Source organism: Elephas maximus, chromosome 19, assembly GCF_024166365.1.
Source record: "Elephas maximus indicus isolate mEleMax1 chromosome 19, mEleMax1 primary haplotype, whole genome shotgun sequence".
Taxonomy (NCBI): domain Eukaryota; kingdom Metazoa; phylum Chordata; class Mammalia; order Proboscidea; family Elephantidae; genus Elephas; species Elephas maximus.
The window spans coordinates 8,421,237-8,441,595 of record NC_064837.1 but is presented as its reverse complement, the minus strand read 5'-3'; the positions used below and the strand labels follow the sequence as shown (position 1 = coordinate 8,441,595).

General features: G+C 42.5%; 1 protein-coding gene across 8 annotated transcripts in view; it reads left to right on the top strand.

The window, feature by feature from the left end:
* The window catches only part of DNAH9 (dynein axonemal heavy chain 9), a 468,295-nt gene that overhangs the window by 66,515 nt on the left and 381,421 nt on the right, over positions 1-20,359 (top strand). For all 8 annotated transcript variants that reach the window (XM_049859546.1, XM_049859547.1, XM_049859545.1 and 5 more), the window contains 3 exons: positions 816-951; positions 5,874-6,070; positions 6,166-6,590. In XM_049859546.1, coding sequence (XP_049715503.1) covers positions 816-951; positions 5,874-6,070; positions 6,166-6,590 — 758 coding nt within the window. The remainder of the gene's footprint in view (positions 1-815; positions 952-5,873; positions 6,071-6,165; positions 6,591-20,359) is intronic.

Genomic DNA, 20,359 nt, shown 5'->3' with positions numbered 1-20,359 from the left:
GGAGTAAATATGAGTTAACTAGAAAAGTTACTTCTGCAAGTTATTCCTTTTTTCTGAAGATACTAGATAAAGGGAAAGTTACTGTTAAAAAGTCTTAATAATGAAAATGATTAGGAGTAAATGGGATGTCTAAATTTGCCAAAGCTGAGCATTTAGGCTCCCTCTTTTTGAAGCTCAAATCCTGTTACCATGGTGATCCCCCATCAGGTCAGGGACTGTATCCTATAAAAGAGGAGAGAAAAGAGAAGACAAAGAAAACACGTATTTGTTTGAGTATCTGTTTTCTAAATCACACTCGGTGTGATAAAGCCTTTTAGTTAATACTAAATGCCAACAACAAAACACACCAGCTGACCACTGAGGGTTACCAGGAAATGCTTTACTTCTTTAAATCCCAAGTTTATTAGAAAGCTTGAGTCATGCCATATTGTTACCCTTAGTTTTGTTTCTGCTACCCACCCAAACTTCTTCACTGCTGCGGCTTCCTCCACAGCACGTCAGTCAGCATTGATGAAGCACACACTATGTCCATCAACACTCCTCCTGAGAAGTAGGCTGACCCCAAAATCCTTCCTCAAGCACAGAATGGGGCACCCTGTTCCCTGCATGGACTATCTCTGATTTCTTTCAATCAGTAGCTAGGACCTCTAGTACAATGTATATTAAACGGGGTGGGTTCAATATGTATGTAGTGGCAAATTCTATACCAGAATGCTTTTTTCTGTTTGTGTTGTGTTCATTCCCATTAGTGATGACTAGACCAATTCTTTCTTATTGTTAAACATGGGTTACATCCTTACTTCTTTCTTTTGTAGGAAAACCTGGGTCTGTTTTCAGCAGACCCAACCTCCCATATCTGGAAGACCTATGTTAACTACATTGATGATATGTTGCTAGATGGATTCTTTCTTGCTATTGAGTGCTCCCTCAAGTATCTCCTGGAAAATACTGGTATGTACTACCTTGTGAATGTGGGTTATTATCGGAAAGATAACAGTAGCAGTGTCTGTTGACCGAAATTGAAGTGCAATTGAGTGCCCGGTGACTTTCCCCAAAGCATTGTACAGAAAGGGACTTTTTGTGGATGATACACAGTAAAATAGTGAAGGTATTGCTTTTTTAAATTGCTTAAGGAGAAAAGACTTGTGACTTAAAAAAAAAAAAAAAAAAGGCGATAAACCAGGCTGTAAGATAACGAAGCCCATAGCAAATGCAAAAAAAAGAAAAAGGCTAATTCAGTCTAAATCAAGCTTCAGTAAGGAGGAATGACTGAGGTGGAGCTGCAGGAAGCAGTTAGTAATGGAAGCTTCCTCTAGACTCATGGCATTGGGGGTAGGGGTATTGTGTGCCTTCAAGCTTCCTGTACTTTAGCTCTGTAGCCTTCTGAGAACACAGAGAGGTTGTGGTAGCAAGGCTAAGTAGAAGAAACCAAAGTTTTTTGTGTGAAAAAGAGTGAGACAAGCAGCAGAGGAGGAGGTTGGTCTCAGAAGGAAAAGGAATGTCAGGAAGGGATGGGCATTCTTTGAAGCTGTTAAATGATAATTTTAAAAAACCAAAAAACCAGCCCAGTGCCGTCCGGTGGATTCCGACTCACAGCGACCCTATAGGACAGAGTAGAACTGCCCCACAGAGTTTCCAAGAAGCGCCTGGCAGATTTGAAGTGCCAAACCCTTTGGTTAGCAGCCATAGCACTTAACCACTACGCCACCAGGGTTTCCAAAATGATAATTAAGGGCCTTGAATTCATGGTGCACAGAGTGAAAAATTATGTTGTGGTTGGATGCTGCCAAGTCAGCACCCAATGCATGGTGACCCCCTGCGCAATGGAATTATGTGGAATAATGGAAGAGTTACCCCACTGTGATCCATAGGGTTTCATCGGCTGATTTTTTGGAAGTAGGTCACCATGTCTTTCTTCCTAATCCATCTTAGTCTAGAAACTCTGCTGAAACATGTTCAACATCAGAGCACCACATAAGCCTCCGCTGACAGAGGGGTGTTGGCTGTGCTCGAGGGCCATTGGCCAGGTTCCCTGCCTGGAAGGAGAGAATTCTATCACTGAACCACTGCTGCCCCCCGCCCCCCGCCCTGTTCCCCCCCTCATACTCCAAAGATATACTAAGGGCTAAACTTGGCTAATGAGTGATGCGATGGAAAGGGCAGAAGAGTTCAGGACTCAAAGATGAATTAAATGTTCACATTCTGATAAATTTCGAAGAGCTTAACAAGGGCCATGTTGAAGGATTAGTCAAAATGGAAAGGCAGAGGTGAATATTTTAAAAGCAGAGGCTGAAGGTGAGGTGAGAATTTAAGACATCAAGTTTAACCCAAGGAAATAAATCAGACAGTCAAAATAGGTAGGCAAAAATCAGTGTCCAGGTATCTAGCCCATATAAAAGGGCACTGCAGAAGCCTAGGCTGGTTAATGTAAACGGACAAGGCCCAGGGGCTGGTGTGACTGGATAGGTGGAGCGGCCAAGGAGAGAAGTGAGGTCTTTCCTTGCAGGCTGCAAGAATGCTCCAAATCAAAAGGATCTGCCAGCAGGAACTAGGCTCTCCAGTATAGTCAGCAAGTTGAAGGATCATCTTCTAGAGCTTGGGGGAAGTCATGAGTGGGGCATAGAACACAGGCACTAAAACCGAAGCAGGTTCCTAGGAAATATCCATAGTGCTTAGCAGAGGGAAAGGACCAACCTCTTCCGACGTTAGAGATCCCAGGGCCTCATCACTCAGCCCTTCTCTAGAAGATCTAGGAAGACACTGCATCACACCTGGGTGCAGGCCATGCATAGCCCTTAAATGTAGTGGCTCCACCCCTGGCAGCGGCTCTCAGGCTCTGCTGACCTGGGCTGCCTGGTGTGCCTCTTCTCCTGCTCTTGTGGAGAGACTGAGAGCAGGGGGTTGGAGATGGGGCTGGTGGTATTTCTGCAGTATTGCCCAAGTTCCCTTCTTTCCCTGGAAATGTGAGTGCGTTTTCCTCACAGTGAGGAGGTGTTTCAAAATCTCCTTTGAGTGGACAAGAGCTGGGATTAGCAGCTGGCTGAGTTAAGGAGCAATAGATAAAATGAAAAAGGCACTGGTTATTGGAGGGAGGGTGCAGGAGCCTAAAGTGAGTAGCTCCTGAGAAGATGAAAGTCACTGTGACACTTTGCCATAGCCCAGCTGGAGAGCTTTATCTTTCTGTACTCCCCTTACTGTCCATGCCTCTGGTCTTTGGTCACACCACAGCTTAACCTGACCTCTCTGTCATCTATTAGAGTCCAAACCCTGCTTAGGTTAGATGCTACCCACTCAACCCACAATACTCTTCCCCCTTAACTCCTAACGTGACTCACTTACACCACAGTTTTGGGACCAGGACAATCTGCTTGTATGGTAATTACAGTAATGTTGCATCCAACATAAGGGTTAGGTTCTCATGTCAGCACATGGGGCAAAAATTTCTCAAGAGTTAAACTACTTTTGAAAATCCTTTAAGTCCTATAAACTACATGCAACCCTATCTGTGAATTTATAAACATGTTATATATATAGTAGTGCAGCGTATATCATGGGTACATATGCAAACATAATTTTACAGTTCTGTTGTTTTTACAATTCTGCAATAGTGGTGTGTGTTATTAGTAAATTTGCTTTCCCTTAATTTAAATAGGCATTGGTGGTTCAGTGGTAGAATTCTCACCTTCTGTGCAGGAGACCCGAGTTCAGTCCCTGGCCAGGCCACCTCAAGCACCCATCTGTCTGTCAGCGGAGGCATGTGTGTTGCTAAGATGCTGAACAGGTTTCAGCGGAGCGTCCAGATTAAGATGGACTAAGAAGAAACGTCTGACAATCTGTTTCTGAGTGCCAGTCAATGAAAACCCTGTGGATCAAACATTTCGAGCAACAACTGGTCACGGGGATGGCCTAGGACCCTGCACCGTTTCATTCTTTTGTGCATGGTTGGGAGCTGACTTTATGGCAGCTAACAGCAACAAATTAAATATAGTTTTCATGGGACTCTACTGAGTCCAATAATACAAGTCTGTCATCCTACATTTTTTTAATTTGGGTAAAAGGCTAAGCTTTGGTAATAAAAACTCCATCAGTAATGTAGATTAAAGGACAAGTAACAGTCCAAGGTGAATGCTCCAGTTTGCTGGGCAGGTTCCTTCCATCCAGTGCCTCCACTTTTCCCTAGCGCCTTGTCCTCACTTTTGTGGTTGAGCTGGGTCACTGCCACATCCAGGCTCTCATCTGTGGGACAGAAAGCATACAGGAAAATCACCTGCTGTCTCAAGAGCCAGCCCAGAGTGGCACGCATCATTCTTGCCACATTCCACTGGTGGGGGCATCACATTTCCACACCTAACTGCCAGCGAAATCAGAAACCAGTTGTTGCGGAGTTGACTCCAACTCATGGCGACCCGCATGTGTCCGAGTAGAACTGTTCTCCTCAGAGTTTTCAGTGGCTAATTTTTTGGAAGTAAGATAGCCAGGCCTCCCTTCCAAGGTGACTCTGGGTGGACTTGAACTTCAAACCTGTTGATAGCACCCAAATGTGTTAACTGTTGGCACCTTAACTGCAAGTAGGGCTGGAAAATTTAGTCACGTGTCCACTTATAACTGCATTTCTAGGGAAGAAAGGACGGATTGCATTGAACAGTCTCTGCCATCCAATATCCAGCAAGAATAGTCTCCTAAATATTTCTACAATCAAATAAAAGGCCATGTGAAAAGAAGTGGTTATGGTAGAAGAGTAGGCGCTTATCTTGTACTGGGAACATCTTGTTCTGTGTATTTTGATTTAAATTTCACAAAGCAAGTGTGTCTAGCAAGTGATCAGAGATTCATTAATTATTTACATTGCTTTCAAAATTTTAATCACTTACTGTACTAGAGAATTAAAATAAATTCTATTTTTATAGAAATAGAGCAGAACTGGAAGGATTGTAACTTCTATTTGTTTTTCACGCCTAACCAACCATTGAGAAGCGCTGGTGGCACAGTGGTTAAGCATTTGGCTGCTAACCGAAAGGTGGTGGTTTGAGCACCAGTCCCTCTGCAACAGAAAGATGTGAAGTCTGCTTCCATAGAGATTATAGCCTTGGGAACTCTCTGAGGCAATTCTACTGTTTCCTATAGTGTTGCTATAAGTTGGAATCAACTCGACCATAAATGGGTTTAGTTTTTTTAAGCATTTATTGGCATGCATATAGGAAGCCTGGTGGCGCAGTGGTTAAAGTGCTTGGCTGCTAACCTAAAGGTCTGTGGTTGGAACCCACCAGCCGCTCTGTGTGAGAAAGATGTGGAAACGCAATGGGGCAGTTCTACTCTGTCCTATAGGATCCCTGTAAGTCAGAACAAACTTGTAGGTGATGGGTGTGGGTTTTTTTGTTTTGTTTTTTGGTTTTATTGACAAGCATACCCCCATTCACCTAGTGGCTGCCAGTGGAATTGCATGGTTTGTACATAGGAAGGAATCAGCTGCTTCTAAGAAACTAGCTTTCAAAATCAACCTCTTCTCAATGAGATGTTGCCCTGTCCCCAGGTGGCATTTGGGAATGTGGAAGCAGGCTGGCTTGGGTTGCTCAATCTTTGGGCCATACTGCACGGGGACAGGGAGAATAAATCTTCTGCAATGCCCAGGACAGCCCTGCACAAACACTGGTCTGCCCGAAATGTTGGCGGCTCCACTGTTGAGAAACACTGCAAGACAGTCCCCCTCACCTTTTCTGGGGTGTTAGAAAATTTTGTATCTCCATTTTCCCATACCCAAACAGCTTATCTAAAGGAAAGAAATGCTCTGGGTGCTTTTAAAACCGTATTGCACTTTGCTTCTTCTATCTTTTTGCCTATTCTTTCTGTTGTTTGTTTTTTAACTTGTTTTTCAGAAAATAAGTCTGGAATCACCCCAATATTTGAAGCACAACTGAACTTAGCTATTCCAGAATTAGTTTTCTACCCCTCCTTGGAGTCAGGAGTGAAAGGAGGCTTTTATGACATTGTCGAGGGTCTTCTCATGAGCATTTTTGGGATATCATCTCTGGTGCCACGGCTCTCCCCACAAAACCACCCTCCTCACTATCAGGTATAGAATCTGCAGCCATTCTGCCCACCTGGGAAGCCTGGAACTTGATGGCAGGCACAGGTGTAACCCTGCCTGTTGTTCTCTTGCCCCACCAGGTTGACATGGAGGCCAGGGCTGAGCTGGCAAGCATGAGGAGTGTGCTCAGGGAGAGGGTCCGGAACATGATGGCCCTCTGCTGCAGCTATCGGAACACCTTCAGCCAGTACTCCTACCTCTACGTGGAGGACCGGAAGGAGATACTGGGTCAGTTTCTGTTGTATGGGCATGTCCTCACACCTGACGAGATTGAAGCCCACATCGAAGATGGCATCCCAGAGAACCCTCCCCTCCTCCATCAGTTCCAAGTCCAGATTGACTCCTATGAAAAACTCTATGAAGAGGTGTGCAAGCTAGAACCCATCAAGGTGTTTGACTGCTGGATGAAGATTGATGTGCGGCCCTTTAAAGCCTCGCTGCTGAATATAATTAAGAGGTGGAGCCTCATGTTTAAACAGCACCTTGTTGACTCTGTCACTAACAGGTAATACAATTGTTATAGCCCCATAATAGCATCCCAGACTGCCACAAGGACCCTGCTTTTAATCTTCTTCATATTCCTGCTGTGGGTTAGTTCGTTAAATTTAAAAAATTAACACACCTGGTTAGTTTCTAAGCTTTTCGACACCACTGGTAACTCTCATCCTGCCCTTTCCTTGTTCTCCAGATGAGGCCTCTTTGTGTTTGATTGTCCACTTAGTGCCCAGTGTGTGAAAGGCACTGAGTATGTGGCAAATAATGTTAGATACAATACTAGCAGATTCATCCTCCTTCACAACTCTAACTGTGAAATCTCCTTCAGCCTTGGAAGCAGAAGGGCTCTAATGCACCTCTTAGATTATTTTATTTCTACCTCTAACTCCTTGTCTCAGATTATCCAGCTGTGCAACGTGGTAACCACTAAATCCCTACCCTCCAGAGCACCCATTGGTGCCATTCCAGCCATTCTAGTGACAGGCTAGATCTGAAATCCTGTCTATTCTGGAGTGGACCTAGACTATTCAGCCCAGCACTGGGCTCTTTAGTCCAGAGGATCATTGGGAATAATCAAGGTGCTCAACAGTCCCCCAGTCACCTCCCAGCAGGTCAGCCACCATCAGAATCTGTGGTCCTGTGACTAGCCCAGAATCCTATGGGGGAGTCATTGTCCTTCCATTCATTTATGACCCTTTGTTGTGTCCGCTGATGCCACAGCGTGGCCTCCCTAAACCACCCACCCCCAACTTGGATGCTGACCTGCTTTAATACTGTAGCCACACTGCTCAGTGCTCTGGGGCAGTGAGCAACACCGGAATGGCTAAATCGAGGATTTATCTCCCTACACATAAACTCCTAGAGACTCCAAAGGTGAGTGTCTTAGTTATCTAGTGCTGCTATAACAGAAATACCACAAGTGGATGGCTTTAACAAAGAGAAATGTATTTTCTCCCAGTCTAGAGGGCTAGAAGTCCAAAGTCAGGGCATCAGCTCCAGGGGAAGGCTTGCTGTCTCTGTTGGCTCTGGAAGAAGGTCCTTATCATCTTCCCCTGGACTAGGAGCTTATGCCTTCAGGAACCCCGGGTCCAAAGGACATGCTTTGCTCCTGGCACTACTTTCTTGGTGGTATGAGGTCCCCCTGTCTCTCTGCTCACTTCTCTTTTTTATATTCCAAAAGAGATTGGCTCAAGACACAATATAATCTTGTAGATTGAGTCCTGCTTCATTAACATAACTGCTGCCTATTCGCCCTCATTAACATCACAGGGGTAGAATTTACAACACATAAGAAAATCACATCAGTTGACAAAATGATGGACAGTCACACAATACAGGGAATCCTGGGCTAGCCAAATTGATACACGTATTTTTGGGGGACACAATTCAATCTGTGACAGTGAAGTTCCATCACTCTAAAAAACCCCAGGAAAGCACTGTGGACATATTTGAAACAGGTCTTCTCAGGTGTTCTTTAAGAAGTCAGATTTTCACATTCATTAGGCCTTTTACTCACTGTATAACCTGAGGGCAAGAATGAAGTGTGGCAGGAGGTAGGGTGACAGTGATGTCTGGAAGGGAGCACAGCTAGGCGGACAGTTGCTGTGTGGACCCCTCCATTGGTAGTTCTGGTAATCCAAGAGCATGGGGGTGCAGTGGCAGCAGCTATCATGGGCATAACCAGGTAAAGCTTAGAAGATCTAACGGTGTAATGCATTGGACACGTAGTAGAGCAGCTAGTACACCTGCGTTCTTGCCTTTGAACCCCTATTTAATTATCTCTAAAAGAAGACAATACTACTAGATTCCTCTGAGGTGCCTTCCGGCTTTCACAGTCAGTGATCTCATAAACCTGGCTCTTCTGCTACACTTCCGGAAACAGTTTTATTGAGGATCAGAGAAAACAGAAATAATAAGAATAATGTTGTTGTTGTTAGTTGCCTTCCAGTCACCTCCGACTCATGGCAACTTTATGACTTCATGTATAACAGAAAATATCACCTGGTAATGCACCATGTTCATGATCATTGATATGTTTGAGTCCATTGTTGAGGCTACGGTGTCAATCCATCTCATTAAGAGTTTCTCTTGTTTTCACTGACCTTCTACTTTTTTTTTTTTTTCTACTTTACCAAACACGATGTCCTTTTCTAGTGGTTGGTCTTTCCTGATGATTTGTTCAAAGTTGCAAGATGAAGTCTTGCCATCCCTACTTCTAAGGAGCATTCTGGTTTTATTTTTTCTAAGACTGATTTGTTCGTTCTATGGCAGTCCATGACATATTCAGTATTCTTCTCCAATACCACAATTCAAATGCGTCAGTTCTTCAGGCTTCCTTTTTCATTGTTCAGCTTTAGCATGTATATGAGGTGATCAAAAAGAGCATAGCTTGGGTCAGGTACACCTCAGTCACCAAAGTGACAGCTTTTTAGAACTTTAAAGAAGTCTTTTGTAGCAGGTTTGCCCAATACAGTATGTTGTTTGATTTTTCTTTCTTTTCTTTTTGAACATCTATTAGACATTTTAGTGACATTAAAGAATTGTTGCTAAATTTTTCAGTGTGGTAAGTGTTGGGATCAGGAGTTCTTATCTTGAAGGGATACATTTTTAATTATTTACAGAACCAATTAAAGGATGCTGAGATCTGTTTAAGAGCCCTGGTGTGCAGTGGTCAAGCGCTTGGCTGCTGATCAAAAAGGTTGGCAGCTCAAACCCAACACCCCTTCTGTGGAAGAAAGATGCAGCAGTCAGCTTTCATAAAGATTTATAGCCTTGGGAATCCTGTGCAGCAGCTCCCTTCTGCCCCATAGGGTTGCTGAGTTGAAATTGAGTGGATGGCAACAGGTTTGGTGCTTTGGTTTTGAGCTCTGTTTGATATTAACACAGAAAGGATTAGGATGGACCATGGATTGCTGGGAGTCAGGGCTGCGTACCATTTATTAATTGTACTATTCTGTGGACTGTTGTATATATTCAAAGTTCTTCCTAATTCAAAAGCAAAGAAAAGGATTTGGCACGGTCTGATTCTGCCTCTCTCCCACTCTCACCCTAAATCTTCTCCTCCTGGGCCAGACCCCAAATTTGGAGAGCATTCGTGACTGAGTCGCCACAAAAAAAAAGCACTACGCGAGGTCCAAGGAGAGGGAAACGCTTTAATGGGGGTTCCGCGGGAGGCATCGCACCCCTTAATGACTCAGCAACTTGTGACCCTTGTACGTGCCACCAAGGATGACTTGGAGGCTGGCCGGCATGCTTGGGAGCTGGGCCCAGTCGTGCTGTGTTTGTGCTTGATGTTGCTGGCCTGATGCTAGTTCCACACTCCTTGCCCAAGGCCGACCGTGGAGTGGGGAGGCTCCAGGTGTCCGGGAGCCCCAGCCAGGCCCAGGGCTGGAACTGTCTGCCCCGAGCAGTGCTGCCGACATGCTGGTGGGGTTCCACAGGTGCCCCAAAGACCTGGTCAAGGAAACCATGTCCAGCCGAAGGTCACACTGTCTTCATCTGATGTCTTGACTGCTGCTTCCATGGACATTCATTGTTGATCCAAGTGAATGAAGTCATTGACAACTTTAGTTTCGTCTCAGTTTATCATGATGTTGTTCATCGGTCCATTTGTGAAGATTTTCATTTTTTTTTTTTTTTTACCATTCAGACATAGCTTCTGGCATCATAGCAACAGAACAGCATACAAGCCACCACAATACAAAAAACTACAATGTACCTTGTAGTTCTGTGATTTCTGCATTCCCTTGATAGATCAGGATTAATCCCATTTTTCCACACATCTCGTATACATCATTTATTGCCAGAAGTCCAATCCTCTTTTGTCATTTAAACTCTCATCACTTAATCTGACTCAGTTAGCAGAGGCTAGAGGTTTGAGTCCACTCAGAGGCAGGCACCTCAGATGAAAGGCCCAGCAATCTACTTCTAAAAAATCATCCGTTGAAAGCCCTATGAGCACAGTTGTACTCTGACACACATGGTCACCATGAGTTAGAGCCACTCGGTGGCACCTGGACTGGTAAATCTGACTCCACCCTAGCCCACCCTCACAAAACCTTCTGCACACCCTTCCACCAGAACTCAGCATCCTTCAGCAGCAAATGCCAAAGTTACTTATACCTGGTACTCCTCTGAGGACAGTGCCTCCCCTGCAGTCTTCCCAAGGAGAGACCGACTTTTCTTCTGTATTCCTCTCACCACTCAGCGTGGAGGTAGGTAAGGTGTCCATTGCTCTTCATGGCTGCTTCCAAGCCATTTCACCTTCATCTTTCCTGATAATCCTCAATTCCTCCATAGCAAATTTTATCAGACTGTATCAGACTCTACCAACTGCCATTCATCCTTGCTCTAGCCACCTACCAAGCTGTTAATCATTCTCCCCATCATTACAGATTTTATCATCAGCCTCCCAGTCTTCCTCTCCCACCCTTCTGCTGGTCGTCCTTCTCAGTGACCCCGGCATCCACACGGAGTGACCATTGCACCCTGGCCTCTCATTGCTCTTGACCTCCTCATTCCAGTGTTCTCTTCCTCTGCCATACCTCTGCTACCTACTTCCACGCTGTGCTCGAGGTGGGGCAGAGCAAAAGATGCGGAAGTCATTGCTCTGCCTTCAGAGTCTCAGGTTTAAGCATTGCATTCTCTGGCCACCACCTGGTGTCTTTCCAGCTCACTTACTTGGCAGGATTCTTCAGGCCCATCAGGATTACCACTTCATTGCCTCCACCGCTTTCTCAGTGTCTCTCGCCCTTGCTTCTCCTTCCCCCTCCCCCACCCTCCTTGTAAACCCTGACTCTGTTTAAACTCAGTGCTCTGTATCTGCACCTGAGCAATTCATCTTTGATGAAGGGAAAACAGAGCAATCTTCTGATCAGTCTCATATTAGATTTATGAATACAAAGTTCAAGTAGGCCCTTGGTACTTGCCTATAGCTCCTCCAGATTTTTCTAGATGCTTTCTAACTCTCCTTGACTCCTAATTCCTCTCTTACCTCAAACCTTAAATACCCCCCTGCCCTTATGACCTTGCTTCTTATTTCTCTGAGAATGAGAAGCACTCACAAGAGAACCAATTCACCTTTTAACCCACCGATCTACCCACCCTGCCGCATTCAAAGGCATGTGCTCAGCTAGCCTCACCTCTGACCCTGGGGGAGCTCTCCCTGCTTTTTCAACCTCTTTTCTCTCACCAACTCAAGGACTGGACTCCTTAAACATTCCCTGACCCCAACATTATCAATTCTTTTCAGACATCATCAACAACAGACTAACATATTGTAATATCTGCCATCTTAAAAAAGAGAATGGTCCCACAAGTCCTTCCACGTACAACACCATTTTTGTGCTCTCCTTTATCGCAGACGTGTCAATACATGTGTTCTTCACTTCTTCACCTTCCATTCGCTCTCTAAAAAAAAAAGAAATATAAAAAGTATACAATTTACAGAACAGTGTTAAACCAAATACTTATATTTGCACTACCCAGCTTAAAAAACATTATCTGTATTATGAATTCCCTTACACCCTTGTCCCTGATAAAACCCTCTCTCTTCCTGCCAGGCATAACCCCTAATATAATCCTTCTCTTGCTTTTACTTATGCGTGCATGTGTGTGTGTGTGTGTGTGTGTGTGCGTGCGCGCCCGCACGCGCACGCATATGCATCCATCCCTGGGTGACTCAAACAGTTTGCTCCCAGATGCCAAGCAAAAGGTTGGCAGTTTGAATCCACCCAGTGATGCTGTGGAAGAAAAGCCTGGGAACCTGCATCTGTGTGATTATAGTCAAGAAAACCCCGTGGAGTGCCTTCCTACTGCGGAGCGCGCATGGAGTTGCCATGACTCAGAGCTGACTTGACAGCAGTGGGTTTATATAAACGCGAGTTTATATATGGTGACACAGTGATTAAGAGCTTGGCTGGTGACCAATAGATCGGCAGTTGGAATCCACCAGGAGCTCCTTGAAAACCCTGTGGGGCAGTTCTACTCTGTCCGTTGTGGTCGCCATGTGTCAGAATCAGCGCGACGGCAATGGGTAATAGATATGTTTGCGTTTTAAAACTTTATAAAAATGGAACAGTATTGTATCCTATATATTCTTCTGTATTGTTCCTTCATTCAGCATTATGTACATTCCACATTGGGAATATAGCAGTAGTTCATTTATTGTTCCCAGCTGTGGAATATTCCATTATATGAATACACCTTCCTTGATTTTTTTTTTTTTTATCCATTCCATGCTTGACGAACGTTTGGCTTGTTTCTGATGGTTTGGCTGATGTTAACAGTGCTATTGTGAGCACTCCTATAAGTGTATCATGGTGCACATTGACAAGCATTCCTCTAGAGTACAGACCTAGGAGTGGAATTGCTGGGTCAAACAATATGCCTATTGTTAAGGATTGAGTTGTGTGCCATTCACATGATGCCAAGCCACATGAAGACTGAGGAGGAAGAAGCTAAAAAGAGACAAGGACCTTTCTCCAGAGCCGCAGAGAGAGAAAACCTTCCCCTAGAGCAGGCACCCTGAATTCGGACTTTTAGTCTCCTGACTGTGAGAAAGTAAATTTCAGTTTGTTAAAGCCATCCATTTGTGGTATTTCTGTTATAGCGGCACCTGATAACCAAGACACCTATAATGCAAAACTGTCTCCAAGGTAGCAACAGCAGGCATGTGCTCAGTTCCATAGCCCCACATCCTCTGGCCGTTCTGGTGAGAGTTTATGGTGTCTCCCTGGGGCGAAGGTTTTGTATCGCTCCGATTACTGGTGAGGTGGCTCACCTCTTCAGGTTGTGGTGAGTCAGCCTGATTTCTCTTCTGTGGAATGTCTCTTCATATCTATTATCCATTTTTCTATGCAGCTATTCGATTTTTCGATTTTTTTTGGTAGTTACTCATATGTTCTACGTCTAATTTTTTTTTACCAGTTGTCTGAATTGCAAGTAGAACCACTCATTTTCTGGCCTGTATTTTCACTCCATTTATGGTGACTTTTTAAAAATATTCAGAAGTTTTTTATTCTTCTGAATATTTTGTTCTTTTAAAAATCACTTTGCTGATATATATATATATACACATATATATATGCCATAAAATTCACTTGTTTTTTGTGTACGACTCCACGATTTTTAGTAATTTTAGAGAGCTATGCCACCATTGCCACAATTCAGTTTTAAAGCATTTCATTTATGGTGTATTGTGGTGAACAGCTCTTCCTTTTAATGAAGCCTGATGTGTCAGCCTTCTCCCTCGTGTTGTGCTTCTTTTTGTCTCGTTAAATAAATCCTTTCTTCTCCTGAGATCCTAATGACACTCTCCTGTGTGCTCTCCTAAAAGTTTGAGAGTTTTATCTTCCATATTTAAGTAGTGCTTTACTAATATGTTTTTTTTTTTTTACTAATATGACAAAGTCCTAATTACTGTAGTTTGTAATAAATCTTAATATCTGGCAGGGCAAGTCTCTACCTTGTTCCTTTTCATTAAGATTGCCTCAATACTTCTCAGCCCCTTTTTCATATAAATTAAAAAAATTTTTTTTTAACTTTTATTGCACTTTAAGTGAAAGTGTAAAATCAAGTCAATCTCTCATAAAAAAAACTTATTTACACCTTGCTGTATACTCTAATTGCTCTCCCCCTAATAAGACAGCCTGCTCCTTCCCTCCACTCTCTCTTTCTGTGTCCATTCTGCCACCTTCAGACCCCCTCTGCCCTCTCATCTCCCCTCAACATAGGAGATGCCAACATAGTCTCAAGTGTCTACTTGATCCAAGAAGCTCATTCTTCAACAGCATCTTTTTCTATCCCATTGTCCAGTCCAGTCCCTGTCTGAAGAGCTGGCTTTGGGGATGGTTCCTGTCTTGGGCTAACAAAAGGTCTGGGGGCCATGACCACGGGGGTCCTTCTAGTCTCAGTCAGACCATTAAGTCTGGTCCTTTTATGAGAATTTGGGGTCTGCATCCCACAGGTCTCCTGCTCTCTCAGGGGTTCTCTGTTGTGTTCCCTGTCAGGGCAGTCATCGGTTGTAGCGAGGCACCATGTAGTTCTTCTGGTTTCAGGCTGATGTAGTCTGTGTTTTTTGTGGCCCTTTCTTGTCTCTTGGGCTTATAATTACCTTGTGTCCTTGATATACTTCATTCTTCTTTGCTCCATGTGGGTTGAGACCAATTGATGCATCTTATATGGCCGCTTGCTAACGTTTAAGAACCCAGATGCCACTCTCCAAAGTGGGATGTAGAGTGTTTTCTTAATATATTTTATTACACGATTTGGCTTAGATGTCCCCTGAAACCATGGTCCCCAAGCCCCTGCCCCTGCTACGCTGGCCTTCTAAGTGTTCAGTTCATTCAGGAAACTTGTTTGCTTTTGGTTTAGTCCAGTTGTGCTGACATCTCCTGTATTGAGTGTTGTCTTCCCCTTCACCTAAAATAGTTCTTATCTACTATCTAATTAGTGAATACCCCTCTGCCTCCCTCCGTCCCCGCTCTCCTAACCATCAAAGAATATTTTCTTCTCTGTTTAAACTATTTTTTGAGTTCTTCTAATAGTGGTCTTATACAATATTCGTCCTTTTGCAACTGACTAATTTCACTCGGCATGATGCCTTCCAGGTTCCTCCATGTTATGAAATGTTTCACAGATTCCTCACTGTTCTTTATCGATGTGTAGTATTCCATTATGTGAATATACTGTAATTTATTTATCCATTCGTCCATTGATGAGCACCTTGGTTGCTTCCACCTTTTTCCTATTGTAAACAGTCCTGCAATGAACATGGGTGTGCATATATCTGTTCATGTAAAGGCTCTTATTTCTCTAGGATATATTCCAAGGAGTGGGATTGCTGAATCCCATGGTAGTTCTAGTTCCAGCTTTTTAAGGAAGCTCCAAATTGATTTCCAAAGTGGTTATACCATTTTACATTCCCACCAGCAGTGTATAAGTGTTCCAGTCTCTCCACAACCCATCCAACATTTATTATTTTGTGTTTTTTGGATTAATACCAGCCTTGTTGGAGGGAGATGGAATAACATTGTAGTTTTTGTGTTTTTTTTATAATTTTTATTGAGCTTTAAGTGAACGTTTACAAATCAAGTCAGTCTGTCACATATAAGCTTATATACACCTTACTCCATACTCCCACTTACTCTCCCCCTAATGAGTCAGCCCTTCCAGTCTCTCCTTTCTTGACAATTTTGTCAGTTTCTAACCCTCTCTACCCTCCTATCTCCTCTCCAGACAGGAGATGCCAACACAGTCTCAATTGACCACCTGATACAAGTAGCTCACTCTTCATCAGCATCTCTCTTCTACCCATTGTCCAGTCCCTTCCATGTCTGATGAGTTGTCTTCGGGAATGGTTCCTGTCCTGGGCCAACAGAAGGTTTGGGGACCATGACCGCTGGGATTCCTCTAGTCTCAGTCAGACCATTAAGTCTGGTCTTTTTATGAATTTGGGGTCTGCATCCCACTGATCTCCTGCTCCCTCAGGGGTTCTCTGTTGTGCTCCCTGTCAGGGCAGTCATCGGTTGTGGCCGGGCACCATCTAGTTCTTCTGGTCTCAGGATGGTGTAAATCTCTGGTTCATGTGGCCCTTTCTGTCTCTTGGGCTCATAGTTATCGTTTGACCTCAGTGTATTTCATTTTCCTTTGATCCAGGTGGGTTGAGACCAATTGATGCATCTTAGATGGCCGCTTGTTAGCATTTAAGACCACAGGCGCCACATTTCAAAGTGGGATGCAGAATGTTTTCATAATAGAATTATTTTGCCAATTGACTTAGAAGTCCCCTTAAGCCATAGTCTCAAACCCCCGCCCTTGCTCCGCTGACTTTTGAAGCATTCGGTTTATCCCGGAAACTTCTTTGCTTTTGGTCCAGTCCAGTTGAACTGACCTTCCATGTATTGAGTATTGTCCTTCCCTTCACCTAAAGTAGTTCTTATTTACTAAAAAAATAACCTTCTCCCACCCTCCCTCCCTCCCCTCCTCGTAACCACAAAAGTATGTGTTCTTCTCAGTTTATACTATTTCTCAAGATCTTATAATAGTGGTCTTATACAATATTTGTCCTTTTGCCTTTGACTAATTTCACTCAGCATAATGCCTTCCAGGTTCCTCCACGTTATGAAATGTTTCACAGATTCGTCACTGTTCTTTATTGATGTGTGGTATTCCATTGTGTGAATATAACACAATTTATTTAACCATTCATCCGTTGATGGACATCTTGGTTGCTTCCAGCTTTTTGCTATTGTAAACAGAGCTGCAATAAACATGGGTGTGCATACATCTGTTCATGTGAAGGATCTTATTTCTCTAGGGTATATTCCAAGGAGTGGGATTTCTGGGTTGTATGGTAGTTCTATTTCTAACTTTTTAAGAAAACGCCAGATAGATTTCCAAAGTGGTTGTACCATTTTACATTCCCACCAGCAGTGTATAAGAGTTCCAATCTCTCCGCAGCCTCTCCAACATTTATTATTTTGTGTTTTTTGGATTAATGCCAGCCTTGTTGGGGTGAGATGGAATCTCGTCGTAGTTTTAATTCGCATTTCTCTAATGGCTAATGATCGAGAGCATTTTCTCATGTATCTATTAGCTGCCTGAATATCTTCTCTAGTGAAGTGCGTGTTCATATCCTTTGCCCACTTCTTGATTGGGTTGTTTGTCTTTTTGTGGTTGAGTTTTAATAGAATCATATAGATTTTAGAGATCAGGCGTTGGTCGGAGATGTCAGAGCTGAAAATTCTTTCCAATCTGTAGGTGGTCTTTTTACTCTTTTGGTGAAGTCTTTAGATGAGCATAGGTGTTTGATTTTTAGGAGCTCCCAGATATCTGGTTTCTCTTCATCATTTTTGGTAATGTTTTGTATTCTGTTTATGCCTTGTATTAGGGCTCCTAATGTTGTCCCTATTTTTTCTTCCATGATCTTTATCGTTTTAGTCTTTATGTTTAGGTCTTTGATCCACTTGGAGTTAGTTTTTGTGTGTAGTGTGAGGTATGGGTCCTGTTTCATTTTTTTGCAAATGAATATCCAGTTATGCCAGCACCACTTGTTAAAAAGACTATCTTTTCCCCAATTAACTGACACTGGGCCTTTGTCAAATATCAGCTGCTCATATGTGGATGGATTTATATCTGGGTTCTCAATTCTGTTCCATTGGTCTATGTGCCTGTTGTTGTACAAGTACCAGGCTGTTTTGACTACTGTGGCAGTATAATAGGTTCTAAAATCAGGTAGAGTGAGGCCTCCCACTTTCTTCTTCTTTTTCAGTAATGCTTTACTTCTCCGAGGCTTCTTCCCCTTCCATATGAAGTTGGTGATTTGTTTCTCCATCACATTAAAAAATGTCATTGGAATTTGGATCGGAAGTGCATTGGATGTATAGATGGCTTTTGGTAGAACAGACATTTTTACTATGTTAAGTCTTCCTATCCATGAGCAAGGTATGTTTTTCCACTTAAAAAAAAAAAATTCCACTTAAGTAGGTCCTTTTTAGTTTCTTACAGTAGTACTTCGTAGTTTTCTTTATATAGGTCTTTTACATCTTTGGTAAGATTTATTCCTAAGTATTTTATCTTCTTGGGGGCTACTGTGAATGGTATTGATTTGGTGATTTCCTCTTCGATGTTCTTTTTGTTGATGTAGAGGAATCCAAGTGATTTTTGTATGTTTATCTTATAGCCTGAGACTCTGCCAAACTCTTCTATTAGTTTCAGTAGTTTTCTGGAGGATTCCTTAGGGTTTTCTGTGTATAAGATCATGTCATCTGCAAATAGAGATAATTTTACTTCCTGCTTGCCAATCCGGATGCCCTTTATTTCTTTGTCTAGCCTGATTGCTCTGGCTAGGACCTCTAGCACAATGTTGAATAAGAGTGGTGATAAAGGGCATCCTTGTCTGGTTCCCGTTCTCAAGGGAAATGCTTTCAGGCTCTCTCCATTTAGAGTGATGTTGGCTGTTGGCTTTGTATAGATGCCCTTTATTATGTTGAGGAATTTTCCTTCTATTCCTATTTTGGTGAGAGTTTTTATCACAAATGGGTGTTGGACTTTGTCAAATGCCTTTTCTGCATCCATTGATAAGATCATGTGGTTTTTGTCTTTTGTTTTATTTATATGATGGATTACATTAACGGTTTTTCTAATATTAAACCAGTCTTGCATTAAAAAAAATTGCTTACCTGGTATAAATCCCACATGGTCGTGGTGGATTATTTTTTTGATATGTTGTTGAATTCTGTTGGCTAGAATTTTGTTGAGGATTTTTGCATCTGAGTTCATAAGGGATATAGGTCTGTAATTTTCTTTTTTTGTGATGTCTCTACCTGGTTTTGGTATCAGGGATATGGTGGCTTCATAGAATGAGTTAGGCAGAATTCCATCATTTTCTATGCTTTGAAATATCTTTGGTAGTAGTGGTGTTAACTCTTCTCTGAAAGTTTGGTAGAACTCTGCAGTAAAGCCATCCGGGCCAGGGCTTTTTTTTTGTTGGGAGTTTTTTGATTACCTTTTCAATCTCTTTTTTTGTTATGGGTCTGTTTAGTTGTTCTACTTCTGATTGTGTTAGTTTAGGTAGGTAGAGTTTTTCCAGGAATTCATCCATTTCTTCTAGGTTTGCAAATTTGTTAGAGTACAATTTTTCATAATAATCTGGTATGACTCTTTTAATTTCAGTTGGGTCTGTTGTGATGTGGCCCATGTCGTTTCTTGTTCGGTTTATTTGTTTCCTTTCCTGTATTTCTTTAGTCAGTCTGGCCAATGGTTTATCAATTTTGTTAATTTTTTCAAAGAACCAGCTTTTGGCTTTGTTAATTCTTTCAATTGTTTTTCTCTTCTCTAATTCATTTAGTTCAGCTCTAATTTTTATTATTTGTTTTCTTCTGGTGCCTGATGGATTCTTTTGTTGCTCACTTTCTATTTATTCAAGTTGTAGGGACAGTTCTCTGATTTTGGCTCTTTCTTCTTTATGTATGTGTGCATTTATCGATATAAATTGGCCTCTGAGCACTGCTTTTGCTGTGTCCCAGAGGTTTTGATAGGAAGTATTTTCATTCTCATTGCATTCTATGAATTTCTTTATTCCCTCCTTAATGTCTTCCATAACCCAGTCTTTTTTCAGCAGGGTATTGTTCAGTTTCTATTATTTGATTTCTTTTCCCTAATTTTTCTGTTATTGATTTCCACTTTTATGGCCTTGTGGTCTGAGAAGATGCTTTGTAATATTTCAATGTTTTGGATTCTGCAAAGGTTTGTTTTATGACCTAATATGTGGTCTCTTCTAGAGAATGTTCCATGTGCGCTAGAAAAAAAAGTATACTTTGCAGCAGTTGGGTGGAGTGTTCTGTATAAGTCAATGAGGTCAAGTTGGTTGATTATAGCAATTAGGTCTTCCGTGTCTCTATTGAGCTTCTTACTGGATGTCCTGTCCTTCTCCGAAAGTGGTGTGTTGAAGTCTCCTACTGTAATTGTGGAGGTGTCTATCTCACTTTTCAGTTCTGTTAAAGTTTGTTTTATGTATCTTGCAGCCCTGTTGTGGGGTGCATAAATATTTAATATGGCTATATCTTCCTGGTCAATTGTCCCTTTACTCATTATGTAGTGTCCTTCTTTATCCGTTGTGGTGGATTTAAATTTAAAGTCTATTTTGTCAGAAATTAATATTACTACTCCTGGTCTTTTTTGCTTGTTGTTTGCTTGATATATTTTTTTCCATCCTTTGAGTTTTAGTTTGTGTCTCTAAGTCTAAGGTGTGTCTCTTGTAGGCAGCATATAGATGGA